The 22,576-nt window shown below is 39.6% G+C and overlaps 2 protein-coding genes and 1 pseudogene across 2 annotated transcripts in view; 1 reads left to right on the top strand and 2 right to left on the bottom strand.

The window, feature by feature from the left end:
* Window positions 1-681, bottom strand: part of LOC129562352 (uncharacterized) — a 10,816-nt gene extending 10,135 nt beyond the window's left edge. The window contains exon 1 of the mRNA XM_088840236.1: window positions 677-681. Coding sequence (XP_088696362.1) covers window positions 677-681 — 5 coding nt within the window. The remainder of the gene's footprint in view (window positions 1-676) is intronic.
* LOC148776800 (transmembrane protein 62-like) lies at window positions 607-20,017 on the bottom strand. The gene is made up of 8 exons (XM_088840235.1): window positions 19,972-20,017; window positions 16,859-16,937; window positions 16,166-16,325; window positions 11,881-11,994; window positions 9,604-9,688; window positions 5,965-6,069; window positions 4,087-4,205; window positions 607-1,181 (listed from the first exon to the last, which is right to left on the bottom strand). Exons 1-8 carry the CDS (start codon window positions 20,015-20,017, stop codon window positions 855-857), a joined length of 1,035 nt encoding a protein of 344 aa, XP_088696361.1. The 3' UTR covers window positions 607-854.
* On the top strand, window positions 19,465-22,576 carry LOC148776799 (tropomodulin-2 pseudogene; annotated as a pseudogene).

Raw genomic sequence — 22,576 nt, 5'->3', positions numbered from 1 at the left:
TACTTTGCCAACAAAGGTCCGTCTAGTCAAGGCTATGGTTTTTCCCGTGGTCATGTATGGATGTGAGAGTTGGACTGTGAAGAAAGCTGAGCGCCGAAGAATTGATACTTTTGAACTGTGGTGTTGGAGAAGACTCTTCAGAGTCCCTTGGACTGCAAGGACATCCAACCAGTCCATAATAAAAGAGATCAATCCTGGGTGTTCATTGGAAGGACTTATGCTAAAGCTGAAACTGCAATACTTTGGCCACCTCATGTGACGAGTTGACTCACTGGAAAAGAGTCTGATGCTAGGAGGGATTGGGGGTAGGAGGAGACGGGGACGGCAGAGAATGAGATGGCTGGATGGCATCACCGACTCGATGGACATGAGTTTGAGTGAACTCCGGGAGTTGGTGATGGACAGGGAGGCCTGGTATGCTGTGGTTCATGGGGTCGCAAAGAGTCAGACACGACTAAGCGACTGAACTGAACTGTCCCTAAAGTGGCCTCCTTACAGGCTGCCAAGTTCCAGACACTGTGCTAGGTACTTTACATGAGGTATCTAAAAAACACACTGAGTAGGCCTCAGATACTCCCGTATCCATCAGCCCCTGCCCTGTGGATCTCCTAGATAAAGGCTTTCTCTTCACAAAAGGAAATCAACCCTTTACCTTCTTGGGGAAAGAAGGAATCACGGCATTATATACAGAATTTTCTGCAGTCCATTCTGCAAGAATCAGTAGTAGGTAATCCCCCAAACTCCCAGGTGTCCAAGGAACAGCAGCTCCCTGAAGTTTGCCCATCAATACTGGCCTTTCGCCTGCTGCTGAGGCAGAGTCCTGGGCTCCAGAGGTGGATGAGGAGATACAGACTTCAGGAGCTCAAGTGTCTTTTGAACCGCACTATGAAGGTTCCAAGCTCAGCAGAGTTCAGTGTCCAAACACAACGAATGAGAACAGGTGTCGCCAGTGTCAACCAGGTCCGTAAAGGGGAGAATAGTAAAGCTAGAGTGCCATATGTCATATGAAGAAAGTAGTAGGAATAAATCTGCCAGATGTACAGCAGTAACATAAATAGGTGGACAGGTATAATTTTCAAGTATTTTCCTTGATGGAGATGAGACCTGAAGCTGTGACCAAAGCACCGCTGCAGCAAAATCCAACACAGGTAAACCATCAAGGGGATGTTAAAAAACACCAGCTGGAAAGAACAGAACAGAACTATTAGCTTATTAAGCCCTGGTGGGGTCAGGTCTCACTAACACATTATTGGTGGCTCCTAAAAATATGTTGCTTTCTCTCTTGGGGGTTAACTGATCCTTTATGCTTTAATCACACTTGTGTCAAAGTCGTTTATTTGCCTGCATCCTTCTGTTCACCTTAAAGGCAAGTGTCATTTCATTTCTGTTGAAGCCCTCAAATGTTTAAGGTAGAAATGAATATATATGTCTATGTACAAACACACACACATACATACATACAGTACTCTTTTTTTTGGCAGAGTGAGGGGGGAACTTGGATATCAATATTTTTTCTTGACTTTGCATTTGTAATTGAAGTAACATAATGAATACTGGAATACAAACTAGAAGATTTAAGATTTATAATCCAACCATCACTACAATATGAGTTTTCATTCACCAAATAATTATCGAGCACTCATTATGTGGCAGGCACTGTGCAAGGCTCTAGGCAAGGGACACACTGATGAACAAGTCAGAAAAGATGCTTCAGACAGCTTACATTCTAGGACAGAGAAGAGGAAACCAACCTCCCAAAAAAGAGGAGGGGGAAGATGATTTCAGATGGTGATAAATTCAATGGAGAAAATAACTGGTTACAGGGCAACGGGAGATGGGCCCTCTGAGGTCTGAAGGACAGAAATGAGTCAGTGGAAGAGCATTCCAGGCAGAAGAATAAATAAAAAGCCCAGAGATGGGCCCATCTCCCCTTACCCTCCTGTTGGCCTAGAACATGATAAGGCAGGTGGAATTGGGGGCAGTCAGCAGGACCCAGATCATGTCACTGATCTGTTTTAAGCTGACAACAGGGAGACAAGAGCAATTAGGGGGTTAGAGGGTTACTGTAGTAGCCCAGGCAAGAAATCATTACTGGGGACTTCCCTGGTTCACTGCAAGAATCCACCTTGCAATGCAGGGGATGTGGGTTTGATCCCTGGTTGGGGAACTAAGATCCCATACGCCGTGGAGCAACTAAGCCCATGCACCGCAATTACTGAGTGCCTGTGATCCAGAGTCCAAGCACCACACCTGGAGCCCACGTGCTGCAAGGAGAGGCCCCTCATGACGCAACGAAGAGCCTGCATGCTGCCATGAAGACCAGACCCAGCCAAATAGTTTTCTTAATAAAGAAATATGATTAGGTAAGAATGGTGGTAACAATGACAGAGAAAAGACATGCACAGTGCTACTTGCTGATGAACTGGATAAAGAGTGTGAGGGAAGGGGAAGAACAAAGATGCATCCTAAATAATGTATTGAAACGGAGAAGAACTGGGGAGAAACAGGTCTGGGGATTCAAATGAAAGGTTCTCTTAGAGGTACATTAAGTTGAGGTTCCTGTGAGATATCTAAGGAAGATGCGAAATGCCAGTTGTATACACAGGCACCTGAGGAGCAGAGAAGTGGTCCAGGTCAGAGATAGAATAGATTTATGAGCTAGGGGCCTAGATGATACATAAAATCCATTCTGTTTATTAAAATAGGACTGTAAACCCACCTTTTGGTAAAGCTCAGATTTTAGTTGGAATAAGGATGCTCCTGTCAAAGCTATGGTTTTTCCAGTAGTTATGTATATAGATGTTAGAAGTGGACCATAAAGAAAGCTGAGCACCAAAGAATTGATGCTTTTGAACTGTGGTGTTGGAGAAGACTCTTGAGAGTCCCTTGGACTGCAAGGAGGTCAAACCAGTCAGTCAGTCCTAAAAGAAATCAGTCCTGAATACTCATTGGAAGGACTGATGTGAAAGCTGAAGCTCCAACACTTCGGCCACCTAATGGCGAAGAACTGACTCACTGAAAAAGACCCTGATGCTGGGAAACATTGAAGGCACGAGGAGAAAGGGACGATAGAGGATGAGATGGTTGGATGGCATCACTGACTCGATGGACATGAGTTTCAGCAAGCTCTGGGAGCTGGCGGCAGACAGGGAAGCCTGGCGTGCTGCAGTCTGTCGGGTGCAAAGAGTCAGACATGACTGAGAGACTGAACTGAACTGAAGGATGCTCCTGAGAGACAGTCTCCATCTATGTAATAGAAAACTGAACTAGACCTGGATCTCGTCACATATGAAATGCTGCTAACCAGAATATTCTGGCTTGTGGTCAGTGTTCACTAGGCAGAGATCGTCCCTACTTGTCTGCAGATCATGCTTTACTGTCCTCTTACGAGGCTGTGAACTTATTTTGAACCGTGTTTTTGGATCTCTTATAAAACTTCAGATCATCACCTCAGATTTTGATCCATTAGCCCCATTAGGTGAGAACAATAAATAAATAAATTGTTAGGTAAACAGTTTTCAAACCTGTTTACAGAGGTTTGCTATAGGTCTGGGTTTTTTATTTGCGTTTGTTCTAAAGAAATCTCAATCCAAATGTAAACCTAATATGTCAGTGTTTTCATAAACAACTGAACTGCTAAGACAGCTAGATAGCTTACACTGGGTAACTGATCCACTTTTCTTGTATGTCTACTTTTCCTTTCCTCCCTCTAAAGTAGTTTCCTTCTTCATTATCATAACCAATTTTGGTTTACCCAGAGGTCTGTCATTTATTCTACTATAAGTCTCTTCTTTCACTGTTTGTAGATGAAAAAGCACAGTGAAACAAACAACAAAAACCTCTCTCACCTCTTATAAACCCTCCTGCCAAAAATGTATTTTAGATGCTTACAAGAGTGGTGGAAGAAAGAGCTTGGAAAGCACTATAAAAACAAATAAAACACCAAATACTAAAGACTGCCCTGCCGGTAAGTTAGGACACATGATCTGTGGTATTTAATTTGGGATTTGGGATATAATTCATAATTGTTATGCAATTAGTCCAGCAAGACCAAGATGTTCTTAAATTGTATTTCCGAATTCTTACCTGGAGAATTCCAACTATAAACGTCATACTGCCTTGTAGGAAATGTCCATCAACAAAGATCCCAAAGGAAAAGCAGCAGCCCAATTTGCCTTTAGTGATTTCACCAACAAACCATGGGCCTGAAAGAGGCAATGGACAGGAAAGGAATTTATATAACTATGACTCTGATTACACATACCACAAGATACATTTTAGGACTAATGAAGAAATATGGGACGAGTCATCTATAAGCATTCATTTGCATAGCTTTTCTTCTCTGTTAATCTCTGGTGTACCCAATATCCCAGCTAACCAATTATTTGCTCTTTTGCTCCCTCTTTCTCTAGATTATAAAATTGCCTAAGTGCTATATCTGGAATAGATTCCAGTAACAGACTGGAGTACATACACAAACTTTAGAAGATTCTATTGCAGTAATGCATTTACTTTCCTTTAAGAAGCAAAGAGGTACTCCATCGACACCATACTTAATTTTCCAGATAACTGAAATTTACTCCTTTAAGCAATAAGACTTCAACCACTTTAATCATTCTAAAATGTACTTATCTTTCTTATTAATGTTAATGAATATATTTTATCCTTTTCTTGCTGACCCACAATCCTTACTTTGTACATCAACTACATACTCTGGGTTAACATGTTCATAGCTTAACTCACTTCTTTAATTTTTCAGCTGCAATGCCAGAATGACTTTTCTCTACTCCCTGTGTATTTACTGCTCCTTCTCAATGTGCAGGCTTCTGGAACTACTATATTGTCAGGAGTGATTAAGAGACAGTCGGATTTCCCTTCTCAAAATGCAATACTATGATTTGCTGGTAAGAGTAGAGTTCAACTTTAAAAAGTCACAGGTAATTTTCTCAGATATATATTATATATACTCCATTAGATACATCTTAGTTTAAGTTTTAACCTTGAAAAATGAAACAACTTCTCCTTTTCTAATGTTTCCCTTTACAGTCAGGAAACAAATCACTTGCTTTGGTCCTAGTGGAAAACAAGTGTCTGAAACAGCCTCAACCCATCTTCTAACAAAGAAACCGACCTCCAAAGGGGAATCTGCCATAGCTTGTTATACACAATTGTAAAGGGTCATATTTTTATTTAACTACTTTCTGTTCTCTGGTGAGAGTAACTAATGAGGAAATAAAAGTCCAAAGATGGACTAAACGTATGAAATATAGACTAAAGATATATTAACTCCTAAATGACTCTTAGTAAAGAACATTTGTAAAAAGTTTTAAAAAGAGACTCACAGGACTTTCCGTTTCCATAAATGACTAAAGTGATTTTGTCCGTATTGAGTGTAATAATTAATATGAGAAGAGCTCAGATGCCTGAACTCACTGCTTATCTCGGCTTCTCTCTCGTTTGAGCTGAGTGTTTAGGAGTCACATGGCAGTAAAGAGTCTTTCAACTACATAATAGGCATTGTGCTTACTGCTGTGCATAGAGAGGAACAGGATAGATAAGACATCAGTCGATATTCTAATGAGGGGAGAGAAGACATACACAGAAGATAATCACAAATTCTGACAAAGTAATGAAAGAAATAAAGTGTGGTGAACTAGAGGACAAAACTTTCATATGATCAAAGGCTGCTCTGAGGAGACGACATTTAAACGGAACTCCTGTCTTCTATTAAGTTTCTACCCAAATACTAATTCTCACGGTCCTCTCGGCACCCTTGAGTTAGCGTGGTGTTGATTGAATGTGCTTTAAGTTAGGACATCTGTATCCCCCAGATCATGCCCCAGGAAATGGAGAAGCCACGTGCCAGGCATCGTGCTCCTCAGAGCCTAAATGGCTAATGTGAAAATTTTCAGTACATTCTTGGGCAGAATTCTCCACAATTTTCAGGTTACCTAAATGACTTACCCAGCACTGTATACAGGGTCAGCAACAACACAGAATAGTAGGAGAGATTGAGTTTGCTCAAGACATGAAGGGAAAATGACGTCAAATTTATAAATCCCGGCAGTCCTAAACAGAATAAATTTGAAAACTCCAGTAAACACATTCAAAGTTCAGGTTCTTTAAAATACTTTCTAGAAGACTTCCAATGGCTATCTACTACATCTACAGCAAATCATTTGTAATATGGATGACTTGACTTTAAATCAGAAGTTGGCAGGAATTCTGGTAAGCCATTTCACTTAGAATTACAGAGAAGTTCAAAGCAATGGTGTAGTTGCAAGACAGACAGACACACACACACACACACGCATAAATATTCTGTGCTCAAAAAATGATCAAGTCTTTGGTTTCCATGAGACTTAGTATCTGAATGTAGAAACTTCCAAAAGTTATATCAAAGTAAGTCAAAGGTCACCCAGTGTTCTGGGTGCACTGCAACACTATTTACAACAGCTAAGACATGGAAACAACCTAAATGTGTGCATGCGTGTGTGCTCAGCCATGTCTGACTCTTTGTGACCCCACAGACTATAGCCCACCAGGTTCTTCCATCCATGGAATTCTTGAGGCAAGAATACCAGACTGGGTTGCCATTTCCTATTCCAACACACTGTGTATAAGACAGATCATCAACAAGGATCTACTGTACAGCAGCTTTGGTTCCAAATTGGGAGAACTGTACATGAAGGTTGTCTATTGTCACCCTGCTTATCTAACTTCTATGCAAAGTACATCATGCAAAATGCCGAGCTGGAAGAAGCACAAGTTAGAATCAAGATTGCAGGGAGAAATATCAATAATCTCAGATATGCAGACGACACCAAACGTACGGCAGAAAGCAAAGAACTAAAGAGCCTCTTGATGAAGGTGAAAGAGGAGAGTGAAACAGTTAGCTTAAAACTCAACTAAGATCATGACCCCCGATCCCATCACTTCATGGCAAATAGGTGGGGAAACAACGGAAACAGTGACAAGACTTTATTTTCTTGGACTCTAAAATCACTGTGAATGGTGACCACAGCCATGAAATTAAAAGACGCTCTTTCCTTGGAAGAAAAGCTATGACCAACCTAGACAGCATATTAAAAAACAGAGACATTACTTTGCCAACCAATGTCTGTAGTCAAAGCTATAGTTTTTCCAGTAGTCATGTAAAGATGTGAGAGCTGGACAATAACAAACACTGAACGCTGAAGAACTGATGCCTTCAAACTGTGGTCCTGGAGAAGACTCTTGAGAGGCCCTTGGACAGCAAGGAGTTCAAACCAGTCAATCCTGAAGGAAATCAGTCCTGAATATTCATCGGAAGGACTAATGCTGAAGATGAAGCCCCAATACTGGCCACCTGATGTGAAGAGCCAACTCACTGGAAAAGACCCTGATACTGGGAAAGATTGAAGGCAGGAGGAGAAGGGGACCACAGAGGATGAGACGGTTGGATGGTTTCACCAACTCAATGGACATGAGTTTGAGCAAGCTCCAGGAGCTGGTGATGGAGAGGGAAGCCTGGCGTGTGACAATCCACAGGGTCACAGAGAGTGGACAGGAGTGAGTGACTGAACAGAAACAACTGTACAGCACAGGGAACTCTGCTCAGTGTTCTGTGATGACCTCCATGAGGAGAGAGCCTGAGAGAGAATGGACACATGCATGCGTTTACCTGAATCACTGTGCTGTGTACCTGAAACGCAACAGTATAAATCAAATGTACTCCAATGAATTTTTTAAAACTATATATATATATATATATCTCAAAGGCAAATATCAAACTTTAATCTTAAGTATGAATATCTAAAGTTACCATGAGTATCTGTCCAAATATTCCCTTCCCATATGTGATGCAGCTCTTAACTCAGTTATCCTCTTACTTCAACTGAAAGGGATCCCTAAAAGATCTCCAGATTAACACCTCTGAAAATACAGTGCCAGAAAGCCAAAGCGCCAGGGCTTTATTCTGCAGCCACAGACTAGAGCATCACAGATCCTCAGCCCCAGCCAGCCAGTTCACTGGTCTGCGGCTGATCATGTACCAGGTATCAGAAGACTGTGATGGGAAGCTCAGGACACGCTGAGCAACACCTGAGGGCAAACTCTCTAAAGGACTGGCCCCAGGGAAAGACAGCCTGAGAGAAGTGAAATGGCAGGTCTTCCCTAGTAGACCAGCACGTTCATTTCACACTCATAACGCTGCGCAACCCGACAGACAGTCACAGACGAAGCCTGACGCCGCGCGGCCTTTCTCACCCTGGGTGTTGCATCCTTCCTGCTCAATCCTCTCTCGTTCCAGCCTGGGACTCCTCAGGGGATGGTCCACGTATCCATCCATCATCATTGTTTATTTATTTTAAATATAGCATTCTTTAGCCTGAGAGGCAGCTATGCTCTACATTTTAAGGAATGATTCTCTACTTGGACCATTCATTAGAATAACCTGGGGGAACTTTTAGCAAAGACTCATGCCCAAGTCTCACCCTCCAGAGATTCTGATTTAGTTGGCCTGGGAAAGAGGGGAGTTGAGGCAGCAACCCAGGGGATTCTAGGCAGCAGGACTGAGAAATACTGCTCTGGACAGAGCCGTGCTTCTCAGCCCTACCACACACTGGGATCATCTGAGGAGCTTTAAAAAATACTGATGCTTAGGTCCTACCCGCAGACATTCTGTGTAAGCACTGAAAGTACTGTGTAGACACTGCGATTTTAAAAGTTCCCCAGGGCATTCTAAGGTGTAGTCAGATTGAGAAGTGTTTACAGAAAAGAACTGACCTGGAGTCAGACTCTTATTAGTTATAAGACACTAGATAACCTACATTAACTCTGCAATCCTCAGTTTTCTAGCCTTTAAATGGGAAACAATAATACCTACCTCACAGGATTGTTGTAAGATTAAGATAATGTAAGTAAAAATACGTTGTGAATTTTAAATAACTGTACAAAAATACTGGTAATCCCACATGAGGCTGAGGCCTCCCTCAAATATTTATTTATTTACATTTTGTGCAATAATGCTTTTTGAACTTTTTCACAGAATTTAAAAATATATATATAAGCAGGAAAACATTCAGTAGGATATGAATACTACCTATGCAGTTAACCATCTTATGGTTTAATCTTTACTACAGTCCTCCCCTTCCCCACAATCAGTTCCTGGGATTTCATCCAAGCCAGGAAGGAATAAGGAACATTTACTTCAACAAGTGTCAATATTTATTGTCTGTAATACACAAACTCAGAGCTGGGTGCTGTAGAAAACAGAAAAGAAGTACTAAACAAGGACTCCTATATTGAGGAACTTGAGTCTGATTGAGGAGAAAATATATACATTTGAAGTGGTGATGTAAACAAGGTGATTGGCTGGTTAAGTACAGAATTAATCCTTAGGAAGGACTCTTGGCATTCAGAGACACAAAAGTTCATTATGACCTGGAATTGTTGGAGAAAATGGTACGGAAAAGGGGGTTTGAAGTGAACACGAGAGTTTGAAGGATGCACCTCACAGAGTTCAGGCAAAGACAGTCTGCACTGGTATTTGTTTAGTCAGGAGATTATGGGATGCATAAAAGTAAGGTCTTCTAAGAATAAAAGGAACCCATGGTGACTAACCGCTATGCTCTGCATATGCTCGATACCGAAAAATAATGCGAACAATGAGCCGCATCAGCGCAATCATCACAAATATGACCCGGGCCTGCAGACAAAGAGAGATTAACATGGAACAGACAAATGGCTACATCTTCAGTTTTTATAAACAGCCCTTTAACACAAATGGAAATGACATCATTAGGAGAAATGACTATCTAAGAAAAATATACAGTCAAAGAGAATTGAAAATCTGATGCAGCAAAGAAGATAATTATAAGTTGCCACAGCATTTGTCTTTTAAGATTTGGATACCTGGACCAACATTGAAACTAAATAATCTCATACAGTTACATAAAATCAAATTAAAATAGTCCACTTTCAGTGTACTAGGTTAAGTATACTTTGTGCTGTTTTATTTAAAGTGTTCAAAGGGTGTTACAAACTTACAGTTACAGGGGGAGGGCAGAAGGGGAGAAGGGATAGTTAGGTAGTTTGGGATGGACATGTACATACTGCGATATTTAAAGTGGATAATCAACAAAGACCTACTGTATAGCACAGGGAACTCTGCTCAATATTATGTAACAACCTATATGGAAAAAGAATTTGAAAAAGAATAGATACATGTAAATGTATAACTGAATCACTTTGCTGTACACTTGAAACTATCACAACACCGTTAATCAACTACACACCAATATAAAACAAAAAGTTCTTTTAAAAAGTATAAAAGTGGAAAAAGAAAAAACCCAGCATGCAGTACACTACAAGCTGAATGAACAGAGACTGTATTTCCTTATGCTTTCTCCACCAGGAAATCACTTACTTGAAGGTGAATTCATAGTAAAGAGACATGTAATCTAGGTTCTTGTGCTCCAAGGACGGGCCCCAGGTCATCTCTGGAATCACCTTGAGCCTCTTAGGAATGCAGAGTCTCAGGCCCCATTTCAGCTCTACTAATCAGAATCAGCCTCTTATTCACATTTCCAGGTGATTCATAAGTACAGCAAAGTTTTCAAAGCCTGATCTAGGTGACTATTAAAAATCACCCAAAAAAGAAAAAGTAATAAATGATTTGTAAAAATGAGATGCAAATGCCCATTAGGCATATTTTTTAATGTTCAATCACACAAGAAATAAAAGTATATTAAAATAATAAGTAATGCACATTAGGTCTGTGAGGATATAAGAGGATATTAAGCTATCTTTGGAAGGTGAAATGAAAGGGGCTTAAATTTTCTTCTCAACATTGTAGTGCACTTTATGTTAATACCCAGGAGACGGAGATCTGAGGAAACTAGACTGTAAATTGCCAAAGATTCTCTGAAAGACAGTTTGACAGTGTATTAAAAACTAAAAAAACAACAAAAAAATTTATTCATTCAAGAAATACTTATTTGAGGGTCTACTTGTGTTAGGCATACCAAAAAGACACACTTGCCCTCATGGGACTTATCTTTTCGTGAGGGAGAAGAGACCAAAAACAACAAATGTAATAAATAATTTTAAAACCTGTGTAATTATATAAATTATATAATAAATAAATGAAGCATGTAGAATAATGTGTCCATTCTTTGATCCAACAATTCATTTCTAGAAATTTCCAAAAAATCTATTAAATGCAGAAACAAGCAATATGTTTACAGTAGAGGGAAAAATTGGAAACAAATGCTCAGCAATAGGGAAATGGTCAAATAAATTAAGATATGTCTATGACAATATAATACAGCCAATAAGAATCATTTATAAAACAAATCTGACGTAAGAAAATCATCAAAACAAATTCCTCAGTAGAAGAAATCAAATGGAAAAACAGAATGAAAAGTATATTACCATTTTATACTAAAACTTATATCCAAATGTAAATAAGAGAAAAATAAACAAATAGTATTCTAAGGAGAAATACAATGGTTCTAATGGTTAGTGTGATAAAAGAATGATGTGGGGTTCATAATACTTTATTTCTAAATTTTCCAGTTTTTCTGTATTAAGCATGTATTATTTATGTGGGAAGAAATATTTTTGAAATATCCTAATTTAGCCCAGTTCCTATAATTCCCTTAGTGATCCTTGTTTTACGTCATTACTTAGAACCAGGTTCCAGAACAGGTACTCCATGTCCGTGTCTCCTCTTCTTTTAATTCAAATCAATTTAAAGTCACTGTATTCTTCTAGACAAACAACTAAACTTTTAATCTGATAAGGTTCTGCTTTCTCATCACATGAGTATATTATTTATGACATTAGACCTACCAAATCTAGTAAAAACATATATAATACTAAGTTGAATTTACTCACCACAGTACAATGGTCAGTAAAGAGAATAAATGATGCCAGGGGATCAAGTCTGAGATGAACATCCTCTCGAGCTGAAAATATGCGGTGAGCACTCTTACTTCTTCCGGCGGAATCCTAGTAATAGGCACAATAGGAAAGCAGCCCTCACGTGCAAATATGTGCAACGGCCCAGGATTAAGTTTCCAATGATTCTCGTCCATTATCTCAGAATAAGTGACACCTTTTTCATTTATTTTTGAGTCTTCCTATAAGAACTTGACTTTTTTCCCAGAGTTATCTTCGTACTTTATTTTTTTTATTTCACTTTAAACTTTTTATTTTGTACTGGGGTATAGCTGATTAACAATGTTGTGGTAGTTGCAGGTGAACATACGAGCACTTCAAATAAAACTTCTTTTAAACTTTGTAATTCTAGATTTGAATTGGAAATAGCAGTGTATATCACAAAGTAGTCTTAGATAAAACATCTGTATTTCCTTTTGTTTATTGAAAAGACATAAAAACAGTAATGAGCTGTCTCAAAATAAAATTCTCCACTGCATGAAACCAATGGTCTTTAGAGAAATAGCTGATTCCAATTTTTTAAAAAATTTATTTATTTATTTTAATTTTTGAGTAAGAAATGCATGAGGGCTTAGAACATCTTTGTACCAGAAAGCAAGAAAATGTAACAAGGACTATTAGAATTGTATCAGAGGACTTAGTGGCCAACTTAAAGAGGCTCCTACCAGCCAAAGATGGGACGACTGAGCATCAAAAAAATAAATAAATAAATGCAATGGAGTGAAACATACCAACCACGTTTTTTTAAAGTATGACTTCATAATGATACTAAAAGACTCATTTGGTGACCTTTGGCAGACGGTGGAGAACTCATTATTCTGAAAGCAGGTTTAGAAAAGGGAAGGTGGAGGATGAGTGAAGACTCTATCCTGCCTTTCCCGTATGAACTCTGTATCTGGGGATCAAATAGGTGAGGCAAATTTTTTCTTTATGGGAATCTTCTAATTAATACTCATGTAAGTAAGAGTGGCAATTTGAATATCACCATTTTATAACTCCAGTGAAGTAATGTGTTAGTCTCAGACTCTCAGTAGGTGCTAGAACTCCCACAGTGAAAAGCTGGCGGGTACTTCATAATGAATGGAGGATAAGCCAGCAATGTGCTGGCACTGACTTGTCTGACGAGGGCCAATTGCTACATGTTCAGGAACACTGCAGACCAGCTAATGTGTTGGTAGCTTAAAACCAGCTACAGGAGGAATATTTATACTATGGAAATTGGGATAAATCAAGTTCCTCCCTTCAAACATGCCCCAAGTTAGTAGTTAAACATTTACCAGCACACCACTGTGTAGGGTCAACAATATGTACATACAGTGATCAATTTTGATATTGTTAAAAGAGAGACAACCAGATATTATAGACTTCTGATAAAAGCATAAAACACCAAAGGAAGTATTCCTGCCAAAAAACAGACTCAAATATGATCAAACCTTAAAATGTAACTACCAGTTATAGAAACTAGAGGGGACGGAGAATCATACTACATAATACCACATGGATACAAACGGCAAAAGTCTAGAATACAGAAACACTAGAGGATAAAAGGTCCAGTTTCCAAAGTAAACAAATTGCAAGGGGGAAGAAGGAAGGAGGATGGAAAGGTAACCTACAGATTAAGAAACTGAAAAGACAAATCAGCTAAATGCAATATTTGAGCCTTGTCTGAATTCTGATTTGAACCAACCAAGGGCAATATAAATGACAAAATGAGAAAACTGGAACATTAGCTAAATAGTTTGAAATTAAGGTATAAGTGTTAATTTTTCAGGTGTGATATGGTATTATCATTACTTTTTTAAAACAGTTATCTTTTAGTGATACATACTAGCATATTAATATTTACACAGATGAAATAACATTGTGGTACACGAGGAAGTAGATGGGGTATACATGAAACAAGACTGTTCATGAGTTGATAATCTTTAAAGTTGGTCAATTCGTTAAAGTTGGGAATTCATTATAGTATTATCTCTTGCACTTATTTAAAAAATTCCCTATCGTGAAAAGCTTTAAACCAGCAAAAAGAACTTGCACTGGTGTTTATCGAACTTTTATTTCTCAAATGTTCTTACTCTGAATTACATATTCTTGGTTTTTTTTTAAGTTCTTATTTTAATGCAGGGATTCTCTTTGAGAGAGATTTCTAAAGTTTACTCTTTAAATTGGCAAAGTAGGCACAATAATCTTACATTCTGGTTTTCAAACTTTAATGTACATCAGAATCACCTGGAGGGATTGTCAAAACATAGGGTTAGCTTCCATCTCCAGAGTGTCTGATTCATAGGTTTGAGATGGGACTTCTAATGAGTTTCCAGGTGATGTTGATGCTACTACTTCAGGAAGCACACTGAGAACTGATTGAAAGGTCTAGTTGGTACTAGGTTGCCTGGAAATGTACAGATATTCAATAAATACATGCATAGATAAAATAAAATAAATCAGTGTCTTCTCCCATGAAGTTTTCTCTCAGACTTATCTTTATCTATATGTAAACTATATTTGTAAATACAAATATCTATATGTAAACTATATAAACTTATACATAAACTTATCTATATGTAAACTATATGTAAATCTGCATGTAAAAGGACAGAATTTTCTCATTGATGAATAAGGGGACTAGGTTCCCTATTTTAGTATTCAGTAGACTAATTTCTTAGAATTATATTCATATAGACAGAAAACAGATCAGTGGTTGCCTTAAATGGGGGTAGAAGGAAAGCAGTTGCAAAAGGACATAAGAAGACTTTCGAGGGAGACAGATGGTATTGATTGTAGGAATGGTTTCAAGGATGCGCAAGTCAAAACGCACCAAACTGTACTCTTAAATAGATGGGTTTTAAATATAAATTACATCTCAAAAATGTAAGAAATATGAAACATATAAAAATATATGTTATTTCACATTTTTACTAAGGATTCAACTAAGCAGGCAGGAATGTTTTGAGGAAAGTGAACTATGGTTTCTTCCTTATAAAACAAGCAATCCAAAGATTTGGGAGTTCTACCTTCCTACAAGGAGCAGGTCTCCTGTGGTTGCTCTCACTTCTTCCCCGTGACTGTAAAGATAGGGAACAATTTATTCTATGTGTACTTAAATCTTCAAGTCGTTTTAAAATAAGCCAACTTCTAATATGAAAGACATTAAGGAGAGCATCCCCTCCTTCCACATCCTACCCATGAGTTTCTTCTTCCTTCTAAGCAGATGGGTGGCACTGCCAAGTGCCTTCTCCTGTTTCCTCATCTATGAACTGGGGATAAAACTTACATCATGGAACATTGCTACATGGATTTAGGAAAAAAAAAAAAATCCTAAGTGTCTTAGAAAAAGAAGCTCAGTAAATAGCTCCTTCCTGCTCAAAATCCTTCTCTGAGACACACATATAAAAAAGACGAGACTAATTACATGTGTTTTCTGAAGGATTACTTGGCAATCTTCAAACTAAGACTTAACATTAAAAGATCAGCTTCAAACTGTCATCAAACCATAGTGTGGTAGAGATTGACAGGTTTTTTTTCAAGAAACTAATTTTTCAGCACAGTCTATCACCTAACGCGTTTCAGTGTATTGATAAAACTGCTCGATTTTGGTAATGATGATCACTTTCTACTCTGGCAGGTCTGCTGAATTAAATGCCCCACAAGCTGAATCACAAAAGGGATAGGCAGGCAGTCACTGCACACCCTATCAAATGCCCACTCCTCCCCAAAAAGATCTCTTTGATGCCTTGAAAATTCTCTATCCTAGGCTTTCAAAACAGTAAAAATAATTTTTTTTACTATGTGTACTTATATCTTCAAGTCATTTTAAAATAAGCCAACTTCTAATGTGAAAGACATTAAGGAGAGCATCCCCTCCTTCCATCCTACCCATGAGTACAGCAGTCAAAGGTGTGGACACATAAATACATGTTTTCTGACTTATTCTCTTTAGATACCTTGGGGAAATTCTGGTCAAAGTTGGAAGAAAGCACAAGAATGATTCCCTGGGATTAAAAGAGGGAACTGTAGTTGGTAGTTGCACACTCATGTTCTCTGCCCAGTTTTCAGTCTAACAGCAGAATTGCTCCTGAGTGGATATGTTCAGAAGATATTAAATCCAGTGTATTCAAAATTTTTTACTTAGTTTCATCTTAATCAACTGACTAAGAAAAAAAAAAATCAAAGTTCAATGTGGCTACTAAGCATTTACATACCAAGTTCAAAATTACTAACTTACCTGAACGATTACTTCTATGTTATGTGTCTTATTACTGTAGTTTTTCGGGTTCCACTTTAGTATGAAAATAGGACCAGACAAATGACTAGCTTGCCCTAAATGAACTCCATCAATCTTAACTGCAACTGAAGTAATGGAGGATAAGGAAAAGGCCAAGACTCTAAAATGAAAGCATAAATGCAGGGTTTTAGGTATTTGCCATTGTTTCTATAAAGAAGAATAACCCTGTTATAACCTGAAAAGATGTAAGTACAGTAAACCTTCTGTCGGTTGGTCTTCAGGTTCCTGAGATGTGGAACCTGTGGATTCAACCAACCATGGATTGAAAATATTCAAAAAAGAAAAATTTCACAAAGCTTGCATTTGCCTTGCACCAGTAACTATTTACACAGAAGTTACATTGTATTAGGTATTATTAAGTAATCGTTATTGTTCAGTCACTAAGTTGTATCCAACTCTTTCGCAACCCCATGGAATATAGCCCAGCAGATCCTTTGTCCATGGGATTTCCCAGGCAAAAATACTGCAGTGGGTTGCCATTTCCTTCTCCAGGGGATCTTCCCAACCCAGGGATTGCACACGCATCTCCAGCATTGCAGGCAGATTCTTTACCACTGAGCCACCAGAAAAGTCCATAGGTAATCTAGGTAAGATTTGAAGTCTAGGTTATAGGCAAATACTACACCATATTACATAAGGGACTTGAGCATCTGAAGACTCTGGTATTTGCAGGGGGTCCTGGAATCAGTCTCGCAGAGATACTGAAGGGCAACTGTAAAATAGACCATTACACTCTGCAACTGTTCATACGACACTATTCATATGATCTGATTTCTTTTTAAACGGTGGCTTCTGGAGTTGTATAACTCAGCAAACATGAAAAGGTGAGAAATTAGAAACTACTCTAAATCTAAATCTGATATCCAGCTCCTATCAAGAAACTTAACTGAGAGATATACGTTCCACTTACCTAGTAATCAAAAGAAATAAAACAGCTTGGTACCCTTTTTTTCCAGAATAATGAGTAAATATTTTTAAAAGTACAATATCCAATAATGATAAGAGTTCTGTGAAATCTGCACTCCTATTTCTTGGTAACATTATAAATTAGTTACAGTTTCCAAATAAGGAAAGGAGTATATCAAAGCTGTATATTGTCACCCTGCTTACTTAACTTATACGCAGAGTACATCATGAGAAACACGGGGCTGGAAGAAGCACAGCTGGAATCAAGATTGCAAGCAGAAATATCAATAACCTAAGATATCCAGATGACACCACCCTTATGGCAGAAAATGAAGAAGAACTAATAAAGACTTGATGAAAGTGAAAGAGGAGAGTGAAAAAGTTGGCTTAAAACTCAACATTCAGAAAACTAAGATCATGACATCTAGTCCCATCACTTCAAGGCAAATAAATGGGGAAACAATGGAAACAGTGACAGACTTTATTTTGGGGGGCTCCAAAATCACTGCAGATGGTAACTGCAGCCATGAAATTAAAAGACGCTTGCTTCTTGGAAGAAAAGCTATGACCAACGTAGATAGCATATTAAAAAGCAGAGACATTACTTTGCCAACCAAGGTCTGTCTAGTCAAGGCTATGGTTTTTTCAGTATTCATGTATGGATGTGAGTTGGACTATAAAGAAAGCTGAGTGACAAAGAATTGATGCTTTTGAACTGTGTTGTTGGAGAAGACTCTTGAGAGTCCCTTGGACTGCAAGGAAGTCCAACCAGTCCATCCTAAAGGAAATCAGTCCTGAATATTCATTGGAAGGACTGATGCTGAAGCTGAAACTGCAATCCTTTGGCCACCTGATGGGAGGAGTTGACTCATTTGAAAAGACCCTGATGCTGGGAGGTATTGGGGGCAGGAGGAGAAGGGGGTGACAGAGGATAAGATGGCTGAATGGCATCACAGACTCAATGGGCATGAGTCTGAGTAAACTCCGGGAGTTGGTGATGGACAGGGAGGCCTGGCATACTGCAGTCATGGGGTTGCAAATAGTTGGACACGACTGAGCGAGTGAACTGAACTGAACTGACATCTCCAGACAAGTTCTGGATTTAAAAACCAGCTCCATATTGGATGTCACCAGTTATTTCAAGGCTTGTGAAGTGCCCCTTGCCTCATTTGTGCTTCTTCAAGTGACAGTTAAAATTCACTGTAATAAATCCCAAATACCTTCCTAATCACCCACTAGAGTAAACTGCTGGTCCATTTTTCTCTCCCAGTACTGAGGTATTAAAATTTCATCTTCTCTTCCATCTACAGGTCATTCAGCAGAGGAATTGATGCTACCGGAACGGTCCATAGCCTTCACACTTCAACGTGTATAAGAATCACCTGGAGTTTAACATAACCTTCAGGTTCCCGGGCCCTCCTCACAAGTCTATCCCAGGCCAGGCACTGTGCCAGAAGATTTTACATGCAAAATGTGAGGGAGACATTATTCTTTTCAAGTGATAAAACAGAAACTTACAGACATGAAGAGAATAGATTTTGCCATAATTCAGCTAGGTGTTTTATCTTTCAAGAGATTAGGATAGCCCTAGTGAAAATTATACCTAATCTGAGTATGGCTTCTAGCTAATGTTTAACTGTAATGTTTTCCCTCTTTGCTCTGGTCAACATTATAACATCATTTTTTTTTTTTAGCTGATTTCTTAAATAATGTCACCTAAAGCACTATGGACATGAGTTTGAGTGAACTCCGGGATTTGGTGATGGACAGGGAGGCCTGGCGTGCTGTGATTCATGGGGTCGCAAAGAGTCGGACACGACTGAGCGACTGAGCTGAACTGAACTGAAAGCACTATACTTGATCAACAGCTCGATTTAATAAAGAAACACTTAATGTTAGCTCCTGAGAGACAAGATTAATTAATCTTTGCCCTCAAGGATTTCACCGTCTAGCCAGCCACCCTGATCAGACCATAGTCCTAGGGGCAAAAATCTACTCAAGGGCAGAATTTCAGACTGATTCATTTTTATCTAATGAAGGAATTATGTTGTCATCCGAGGCTGATATTGATGTACAATCTTGGCCAAAGTGCTTTCTGTAGGGAGGAGAGAGAAGGATGTGTTCTTCCGTTCGGCACTCTGATCCCTTCAGCACTGGCCTCTTTTCTCCAAGCTGTCTGCACATTGGCCCAGAGTCACAAGGTGGCAGGATAAGCCTCATCATTTCTCATCCAAATCAACTGAAGCCATAGGCTTTTAAGAGCATGCTCGCTCTGCCCATACCTCTCAAACACATGCTGGGAGATATTTAGAGCAAATATTATCCACATTAGTTTTAGCTCGAGTAACTTGTTTCCCTCTACCACCCACCCATCAGTTCTACTCTGCTTTCAGTGCTAACTCAAGGACATTCCAAGGTTATACTTTGGAGTACCCCTGGAGCATCTGGGATTTCATCCTGCGTTTCAAAACCTTTTCATGTCCTACTCATTGATCTGTTTGCATAAAAAATCTGTTAATTTTGCCATTTTAATGGCTATCTAGCTGCTTTAATATGAATGTCTTGGTATTACAATAGCTTGTATATTTCCAAATCAGTCCGAGATTCTTTTTCTTTTAGTCTAAAATGAGCTGTAGCGCAGAATCTGTTCTTCCATGAAGCCATATCTCTCCAGGACTTCCCTGTAGCTCAAATGGTAAAAAATCTGTCTGCAATGCAGGAAACCAGGGTTCAATACCTGGGTTGGGATGATCCTCTGGAGAAGAGAATGGCAATCCACTCCAGTATTCTTGCCTGGAGAATCCCATGGACACTCAAGGAACTAGGTCCCGGCGCCGCACCCCCGGCCGGGAGCCGCCTGTTGATCGCGGTGCTCACCGGGGCCATGGCGCCGCCCTGCTCGCCGGCCCCGCTCTTCGGGGCAGACGCACTGACGGCCCGCACTGCCCGCTCCGGGATGGGCGCACGCACGGTATTCTGAAGTCTCAGGAAGCTGGCCCAGTTAAATGTTCATGGCCCAGGAGAAAGGCATATAAGAAACCATGGCACTCCCTTTTCAAAAAGAGCTGGAGAAATACAAGAACATTGATGAAGATGAGCTTCTTGGCAAACTCTCAGAAGAGGAACTGAAACAGTTGGAAAATGTTCTTGATGACCTAGATCCCGAGAGTGCACTGCTGCCAGCTGGATTTCGACAGAAAGACCAAACACAGAAAGCAGCCACAGGCCCGTTTGACCGCGAGCATCTCCTTATGTACCTGGAGAAGGAGGCTTTGGAACAGAAAGACAGGGAAGACTTTGTGCCCTTCACTGGAGAAAAGAAAGGGAGAGTCTTTATCCCCAAAGAAAAGCCAGTGGAAACTCATAAAGAAGAAAAGGTGACCCTGGACCCAGAACTGGAAGAAGCTTTGGCCAGCGCCTCCGACACTGAACTCTATGACCTTGCAGCTGTTCTTGGAGTACACAATTTGCTCAACAATCCCAAGTTTGATGAAGAAACAACCAACACAAAAGGCGGCAAAGGGCCTGTGAGAAATGTGGTCAAAGGTGAAAAGGTCAAGGCAGTATTTGAGGAACCACCCAATCCCACAAATGTGGAAGTAAGTCTACAGCAGATGAAAGCCAATGATCCCAACTTGCAAGAAGTCAACCTCAACAATATTAAGAACATTCCAATCCCAACCCTGAATGAATTTGCAAAGGCTCTGGAGACCAACACTCACGTGAAAAAGTTCAGTCTGGCCGCAACCCGCAGCAATGACCCTGTGGCAATTGCCTTTGCAGATATGCTAAAAGTAAACAAGACCTTGAAAAGTCTAAACATAGAATCCAATTTCATCACTGGTGCTGGGATCCTGGCCCTGGTAGAGGCGCTAAAGGAAAATGACACCTTGATCGAGATCAAGATCGACAACCAGAGACAGCAGTTGGGAACAGCTGTGGAGATGGAAATTGCCCAGATGCTGGAAGAGAATTCCAGGATCCTCAAGTTTGGATATCAGTTTACCAAGCAAGGACCACGAACAAGAGTGGCAGCTGCCATCACAAAGAATAATGACCTGGGTAATACAGGCATAATATGGGCTGTTAGTAATTACAAGAGCAGGATAACCATTCATTTCTCCACTTCAGATATAACATCTCACAGATAACCATTCCATTGGCCTTTGGTGTGAGCCCTTCATCAGAAGTATATTATTACATGGTCATAGGAATCCACATCATCTTTACAGTGTTTTTATCGTGGCATTCTTTCAAGAGAAATTTTTTTTCCCAAGCAGCCTTTGATTTTTGTTTAGTTTCCTTTGTGTATTTACTTCTGCTTTACTTACTTCTTATGCGTAATCACCCTCTGTTGTTAATCTACACCAGAAAGTGGACACAGTGACATGGAAATTTCCAGTTCACTTATGTTTGACTCCCAACTGTGCTTTTGTACTTGGGTTTAAGTATGGTTATGTCTGATACTTTGGTGAGTTACATATGAAATGACCTAATAGAGCTATGTTTTTTAATGGTTAAAAAAAAAAAAAGGAGCTAGGTGGGCTACAGTCCATGGGGTTGCAAAGAGTTGGACATGACTTAGCGACTAACACATGCGTGCCTGCGCGCGCACACACACACACCCATCTCTCCAAGTCATGGGAAAGTCAGCCTTTCTGAGAAAGTTTTTGTTTTCCTCAGAAGTTTCAACACTTTTTCAACTCCAAGGTTAGAAACTACATTTTTCTATTATTCTTCAAGTGTTCTTGCATTTTTCTCTTTCCTTTCGCTTCTACCCTTCTCTGTGTTATCGTCTAAAAACTGCTGGCGTGGAAAGAGGCTCAGTGACATCTCTGGTGAGCTCATTGTCTTCTATTATGCTTAATTTTGTAGGTATCTGGCCCCAGACAGTAAAACTCCGAGAGTACTATAACCACATAACCTTAGTGTACCAGAATAATTCTGAGCTCATCCACTGCCAAGTAAGACAAATTATTTCAGTGCAATGGCAAAACAAAACAAAAATAAACAAGCGAAAAAACCTCCCTGAACATTCTTTCAGGACTCAGGAGCCATTAATTATAATAACTAAGAATTCCTGAAGAAAATGAGATCCTGACTGGGTTTCTGAATTTGGCTGCTGGGTAGAAACTAGGACCGAGAAACAATTAGAATGAAATGGCACACCTGCAGTGGAGCCAGCTTTCCCAGATACTCTATTTAGGTAAGAATAGGTCTGGAAGCATCACAGGCTTGATTACGGGTCAGGTCTCTTTAAGCGGTACTGCTCAAGACACTTGGAGCCTTCCCTTTCACTCTGTCTTTTCTGGGATAATGTATGTGGCTCTGAAATCTTTTATGTTCCCTTCTGTAATCTAGAAGAGGGGAGAGAAGATGCTCAGCGCATATCCTGTGTCGTTTAGTAACTGTGTTACAGCAGTAATTTATCATCTTTTGAAATGA

This window comes from Moschus berezovskii, chromosome 9 (genome assembly GCF_049115385.1).
Source record: "Moschus berezovskii isolate FMDL1 chromosome 9, NW_MosBer_1.0, whole genome shotgun sequence".
In the NCBI taxonomy this organism is placed as follows: Eukaryota; Metazoa; Chordata; class Mammalia; order Artiodactyla; family Moschidae; genus Moschus; species Moschus berezovskii.
Note: the sequence above shows the minus strand (reverse complement) of the source record. Positions and strands in the feature narration are given on the sequence as shown.

Excerpts from the sequence above, each read along its gene's own strand:
- LOC148776800 (XM_088840235.1), bottom strand. The coding sequence starts at position 20,017 with ATGGCCCCGGTGAGCACCGCGATCAACAGGCGGCTCCCGGCCGGGG. Across the intron at positions 9,689-11,880 it reads TTACTGACCATTGTACTGTG|GCCCGGGTCATATTTGTGAT; the intron begins GTGAGTAAATTC and ends CTTTGTCTGCAG. Across the intron at positions 4,206-5,964 it reads GACCCTGTATACAGTGCTGG|GCCCATGGTTTGTTGGTGAA; the intron begins GTAAGTCATTTA and ends TGCCTCTTTCAG.